The 7,282-nt window shown below is 36.3% G+C and overlaps 1 protein-coding gene across 1 annotated transcript in view; it reads right to left on the bottom strand.

The window, feature by feature from the left end:
* The window catches only part of CSMD3 (CUB and Sushi multiple domains 3), a 1,712,448-nt gene that overhangs the window by 792,812 nt on the left and 912,354 nt on the right, over positions 1-7,282 (bottom strand). The window contains exon 17 of the mRNA XM_060195764.1: positions 588-726. Within this exon, the coding sequence (XP_060051747.1) occupies positions 588-726 (139 nt within the window). The remainder of the gene's footprint in view (positions 1-587; positions 727-7,282) is intronic.

Here is a 7,282-nt window from a genome sequence, read left to right as displayed (position 1 = left end):
TTACCATATTTAAACTTTTCAGCCTGCTTCTAAGTTGATTCTATTTGTTTACTGTTGTATGAACACTACTGAGATATAATTCCTAGGGGAAAATAAACTACCAGCTAATCATTAATACACATTGATTTCACATAGCCATATTTTTCAGACATGTGAAAAAAGGTACTTGGGTACCATGCTCAAGTGTCTTAGACTGAAACAGAAGTTGATTTAAATGTGTCTGACTCCAGAAACCTACAATTCACAGGTTCTTCAAAATACAGTACAATTCAACTCATTAAATTAAGGGGTATAGCTAAAGATGTAGATGTATATTTTACCTTGCAAATCCACCATAAGACAAGTGGGTTGGAAATTATTTGAGAAACAAAAGTCTCCATTCATCATTTTGTACAACATATTATTAATTCTTTTCCCTTTGCTCAATAGGATAGAATTCAGGATCATGTTTCAGAATGTGACAATGGCCATACAACCATTCAAGCTCTGCTTCAGTATTACTATTACATAAAATCACACTTAATAAAAATAGCAACTATGTGTCTATATAGTCTTTAAGATAAAAATAAATATGTATTTTTAGAGACCTTTCAAATGTAATTTTGATGGAGTGTCCAGGTTCAGCTTCAATTACCCACTCACAGTTCAAAGAGTCTTTATAGTAACCTGGCCATCCTGGTGAAAGAATCAATCCACTGGGAGCTGAAAAATGGCCACCACATGGAGCTGAAAAAATGAAACCAGAGAACTGTAAGCATAGAAGAACAGTTACAGCAAGTAATTCTTAGTAAAAATCGTATTTGTAAAAACACCGATGTATACGTATTAAATTTCAAGTTATAATGTCTTGAAAGTAAAAGTACATTTAGTCTTCTTATAATCAAAGGACTTTCTTTTAAAAAGTTATTTACCTTTTGAAATATGGCATGCCAGATAAGTGATCATCCTAAAGTCTATTCCTTACATATGTTTAAGTGTTTTCTGCTTCTTTATCTCTACAGCTTTAGAAAAAGAAAGCTGATTTGAAATTTCTTTCTCATTGATTCATGTTACCAAATACTACTAATTTATGCTACATGTTGGTACATATTTGGTAGTCCATTTTCCAGTCCCTACTACATTCAAACATTCATTGCTTCATCCTTTACTATGATACCTCCTCTGTGATTTTACTCTTGCCTTTTTTCAGATGTCAAAATAATATTTTTCAAATAATAATAGCTTCATAATACTGTTTATTTTCTTGGAATACTGCTTCTTTTCTTGCATTATGAGCTCCTTTTTTTTCTTTCTTTCTATTTTTCATCAAAGGTAATAAATCTGCCCGGGATCACGTAGAAGAATCTCTCCTTTCCCTGAATGACATATATGCAATATAGTCACAGTGCCAACTGCTGGCTAAACAGCAAGAACCGTGTTTAAACAAGACATGGAGAAGTATAAAATTGCTTAAACACATAAAGACCTGGGAAGATTAAAATGTATACATCCGTGTGGAGCTGTACCCCTCTTATCCTACGGTTTTGTTAATGTCTTCTTTCTAAATAAAAATAAATAAATAAAAATAAAATATAATGTATACATCCACACTATATTCACCACCAGTGTCCTGTATCCCTACCCTCCTATGTGGTGAGAAATCTAATGAAGCCTGATGATTCTTCCTCTATATTTGAGTTTCTTTCTTTTTAATTTTTTATATTTATTTCCCTTTTGTTGCCCTTGTTTTTCATTGTTGCTGTAGTTATTGTTGTTGTTGTTATTGATGTCGTCATTGTTAGATAGGACAGAGAGAAATGGAGAGAGGAGGGGAAGACAGAGAGGGGGAGAGAAAGATAGGCACCTGCAAACCTGCTTCATCACCTGTGAAGTGACTCCCCTGCAGGGGGCTCGAACAGGGATCCTTATGCCTGCCCGTGTGCTTTGTACTGCGCTACCGCCTGACTCCCCTTGAGTTTCTTTCTTTCCCTAGCAGACTGCAATAATCTTGTCTTCATGCTTTTATATAGTTTTACTATAATGTGTCTTTATGTGTGCTGTTTTTGATTCAGGAGCTCTGAAATATGTTCAGCTTCCTGGATATCTATGTTTTGGTCATTGCACACGGGTGTGGAAATATTTCTGCTGTGATTTCTTTGAATATGTTCTCTGTTCCTTTCTCCTTCCCTCTGTCCCAGGTGTCCCAAGAACTCTCACATTTGCTTTTCTGATAAAACCTGGTATTTCAAAGAGAACTGCTTCATTTTCATGAAATTTTCCATTTCAACTGCTTGAACTCAGTGTCATGGTTTTATCTTCCAGCCTTGATATTGTCCCCTCAAGCTGATTTATTTTGCTTATTAAGCCTCTTACAAAAACCTTAACTTCATTCACAGAGTCCTTCATATATTGTAGCTCTATTTTGAGTTTTCTTTTCTTTTCTTTTTTTGCCTCCAGGGTGATTGCCGGGGTTCGGTGCCTGCACCACAAATCCACTGCTGCTGGAGACCATTTTTTCCCCTTTTGTTGCCCTTGTTGTCTTATCATTGTTATGGTTATTGTTGTTGTTGTTGCTGCTGCTGTCATTGGATAGGACAGAGAGAAATTGAGAGAGGAGGGGAGACAGAGTGGGGAGAGAAAGATAGACACCTGCAGACTTGCTTCAAGGCTTGTGAAGCCACTCCCCTGCAGGTGGGGAGCCAGAGGCTCCTACCAGGATCCTTAAGCCAGTAGCACCTGCTGTGCTTCTGCGGGACTCTCTACTTTGAGTTTTCTTTATGTGTTTTGTGACTTTTTGGTGAAAGTATACCAGAATTTTTGGGTTTGTGTCTGTATTTTATGGTTACATTCTTGAATTGTCTTACTAATGACTTTTCTAAATAAAACAGAAAGGGAAAACACAAGGTGAAACTTGGACTACGGATGGCATGCTGCACCAAACCAATGGACTCTGGAGAAGGTGTGGAAGAGAGGTACCTGGCCAGGACAGTTGGGGGGGGTGAGGTCCCATATTCTGCAGACACCCATCACATGGAGCTGGAAAATCAAGTTCATGTGTAGACAAGTATGCTATAAACTGTCCCCCAATAAAATGAAAAATAATAGTGAATTCCTCATCCTTTAAGTTTTTTTTATTTATCATGAGATTGGAGCAATAAAATTAATTTTCAGGCCCCACTTCCACTTTTAGTTCTTTTGTTCTTTTTGATCACATCTATAGTTTATTTCTCTCCAGATGTCAAGACACTCTCAAAGTCAGAACTGGAACCAACTTCTTCCAAATTCTTGTTAAGGTCACTACTGAACTTCCTCCAAAAAAATCATTGGGAATGGTAAATCTTTTCCAGCAGACTTTTAATCTTCTTTGCTGAATATATCAGAGAATTTTTTTTTATTGCAGGTACAGCTTTGTTTTTGAAGTAATAAGAGTTGAAAATTGAAATGTCTCTTTGATTCATGGGCTGATGAATGAATCACGTTGTATATCATCAGGGATCTTAGATGACCAGAGGCATTGTCAATTAGCTCCACTATTTGAAGGAAGTACTTTTCTTTATGAGCAGCTTTTAATAGAGAGTGCACCTTTTGTAAACAACTGTCATTCACACTTTGTCTTTTTTAGCACTATTCCAAAAGGACTACAATTTTTTTGAATGTTCAGGGAACATTGTTTTATCTTACTTAAAAATAATCAGCTGTCGTAGTCTCTACCAAGAGGGTCAGCTTTTTCTATGAAGCTTTGACATCAGGCTATAACTTTTCTTCCATAGCTATGAATGTTCAAGCTGTCTCTTTTTAATTTAGAGGTTCCACCTATACTGAAAATACATATATATTGTTTAGTGTAGCCACTTTATTAAGTGATTTTAGTTAGATTTTTCTCGATTAATTTGCTTTAGCTTCCATATCAACACTTGCTGCTTCATCTTGGACATTTGTTAGTGTTTATTATTTTTCTCCTTAGTCCTTACAAACCAACCTCTGCTAACAGCAAACTTTTCTTGTGAGAGAGGTAAGGAAACTTCAGAAAAGGGAAGAGCATTATGGTCTTGCTCTAAAAAAGGTTTTGATTTAAAACCTGTTTTTTTTTTCCTAATGTGGCATTGATATTTGTACATTTGTGGACTACCCCGACCCATTTATTATTATTATTATTATTATTATTATTATTATTATTATTATTATTCTACCTTACACAGAGAGAGAAAAGAGGGAAACAAAAAAACAGAGAGAGAAAAGACACTGCCCCAGATACATGAGACTCCGCATCCCTGGTGCTCCAATACGGTGACAGAGCTCAAAGCCAATATCTTATCTATATAAGGTATGTGTCCTACTAGTTAAGCTATCTGCGAGTCTCTAGCTTCTTTTCTTTTTTTTTTTTAACACTTGTATTTATTCACTATTGGATAGAGATAAATTGAGAGGGATATAGAAAGGGAAAGAGAGAGAGACAACTGAAGACCTGTTTCACCACTCTGTTTACCCAGGTGCACCACCGCCTGGCTCTTTGGACTTATTTTCTATTTATATCAATCAGACTTTATCCATATAGGCAATGTGAATTTGTATTTTTTTACTTTCTTATCATGTGTATAAATATTAGATTATCATCATAATATTTTTTTTCTAACCAGTAATAACAGAGAGGTGGAGACTGAAATATTATTTATCTATTTATTTGTTCCTGGAGTTAGTTTTTTTATTCAAGTAGAGAGAGAGATAAATATAGACAAGGAGAGAGGGAGACACAACAGTGTGAGAGCTTCATCTGGTATCATGGGACACCTTGTGGTTCTGGGGTTCAAACCCAAGCCACATGCCTGGCAAGACATACAGGCTCTTAAAGAACCCATCTGCCTGCAGGGGTGAAGCTGCATGAGTGGTGAAGCAGGGTTGCAGGTGTCTCTCTGTCTCTCTCCCTCTCTATCTCCCCTTCCCTCTCGATTTCTCTCTGTCTCTGTTCAAATAAGTAAATAAATAAATATACTTTTATTTTAAAAAATCATCTTCCAATCCTGGGCTATAGTTTTATTTTATGTTATTATTTTGCTCCTTCTTAAACTCTCCAAGATGTATTCACTGCTAACTAGCATTTTGGCTTATGAGAGGTTGACTTCAGCCTATCTCAGTTTGAGACTTGCCTTCATGACTAAACTTAATCATTTCTAAGTTTTTATTGAAAGTGAGAGACCTCAGACTTTTCTTTCACTTGAACACTTAGATGACACTGTATTATTAATTATCCTCATTTCAATATTACTATTTCAGAAATAGAGAAACCTGAAGAGAGAAAATGAGGCAAGGGACTGGCCTATTGGTCTCATAGTGAGAATATACACATTTATCAATTTAATTTGCTGTTTCTTTAATTGTTTTGTTTCTATTCATTTTCCCTTTTGTTTCCCTTGTTGTTTTTCATTGTTGTTGTAGTTATTATTGATGTCCTCGTTGTTAGATAGGACAGAGAAATGGAGAGAGGAGGGGAAGAAAGAGATGGGGAGAGAAAGACAACTGCAGACACGCTTCAACGCCTGTAAAGCGACTCCCCTGCAAGTGGGGAGCCGGGGCTTGAACTGGGATCCTTACTTTGGTCCTTGAACTTTGCATTACTTGTGCTTAACCTGCTGCGCTACCGCCCAACTCCTTTAATTTGCTGTTTTATCAAGCCCTGTAAGAATTACAAAATAGGGAGTCGGGCGGTAGTGCAATGGGTTAAGTGCAGGTGGCGCAAAGCACAAGGACCAGCATAAGGATCCAGGTTCCAGCCCCTGGCTCCCCACCTGAAGGGGAGTCACTTCACAGGCAGTGAAGCAGATCTGTAGGTGTCTATCTTTCTCTCCCCCTTTCTGTCTTCCCCTCCTCTCTCAATTTCTCTCTGTCCTATCTAACAACAATGACATCAATAACAACAATAATAGCTACAACAATAAAAACAACTAGGGCAACAAAAGGGAATAAATAAATACATATAAAATATTTAAAAAGATAAAAAAGAATTACAAAATAACTCAAAAGGCTACTGAGCATAGGTCACCACAATAGACATAAAACTTTTTTTTTTTCCCCCAATGGTGAAAGAGTTACTATGAAGGAAGAACAAACTGTTAGACAAGTGGCACAAACAGGCTGGCTCAATAAAAGTTTGGCACAGACATTCAAAATGAGATTCATTTATATTGCATCAAAACTATTTTAATGTTTTCAACATTCAGATAATTTGACATAAGTCAAGTAAAATAGTATGCAGAGATTGGAACAGGATTTTAGCATCATTATAAAGTGTCTATTTGAGTCAAATATTTTCTATGTCAAATTACTAAAATTTGCTACTTCTGGTAGAAATTGCATATAAAACTAAATTTTCTTCCTTAGTAAGATTTAATTGTGGTTCCTTGAAAGCTTTCAGAGACCATTTTCATGAAAAGTATTTACTCCTCATCTCGATGAGTCATAATTAGGTTTCCTATAGAGATACTATGTGTTACAAAAATAAAATTGTGTGCATAAGTGACACTGACATTGTCACATTTTTAAAAGACAGGGTAAACTATGGAGATATTCTAAAACAAGTCTTCACAGGTTGCTGACTATTGCTTTAGGAAAGTACTCATGTGAGCCAGACTAATCATCATTAAAAGAACTAATTAGTCATACAATTAACAACTGGATAAAGAGACAGGCACGACAGATAAGTAAAACACGCAGATTTCAACTAGTCCTTGACTGCAAAGGGCAAGAAGGCTGAGAGAGAGTTTTAAAGCAAAGGGAGAATATCAGAATATAGTTCCTGTTTGTTTACTGAAGCACAGATCATAAATGGCAATTGCTATAAAATGACTTTTTGAATTTATTAGTTTATGGCATGTTGCATACATGTTAGTGAATTACAGATATAAGTGAGTTATGGGAATGGATTCTCATTCCCAGGAATGATCTAATTAACAAACAAATACAATGCAACAAGTTGTGTACATAAACTAATTCATGTGGGGGCCAGGTGGTGGCGCACCTGATTGAGTGCACGTTACAATGCTCAAAGACCTGGGTTTGAGGCCCCTGTCCCCACTGACATGGGGAAAGCTTCACAAGTGGTGAAGCGGGGCTGCTGGTGTCTCTCTGTCTCTCCACCTATGTATACCCCCCTTCCTCTCAATTTATGGCTGTCCTCTACCCAGCAAATAAAGATAATAAAAAAGTTTTTTAAAAATTTTATTTATTTATTCCCTTTTGTTGCCCTTGTTGTTTTATTGTTGTAGTTATTATTGTTGTTGTCGTTGTTGGATAGGACAGAGAGAAATGG

Source organism: Erinaceus europaeus, chromosome 1 (assembly GCF_950295315.1).
Source record: "Erinaceus europaeus chromosome 1, mEriEur2.1, whole genome shotgun sequence".
Lineage (NCBI taxonomy): Eukaryota > Metazoa > Chordata > Mammalia > Eulipotyphla > Erinaceidae > Erinaceus > Erinaceus europaeus.
The sequence above is the reverse complement of the archived record's forward strand: the minus strand, read 5'-3'. Positions and strand labels throughout refer to the sequence as shown.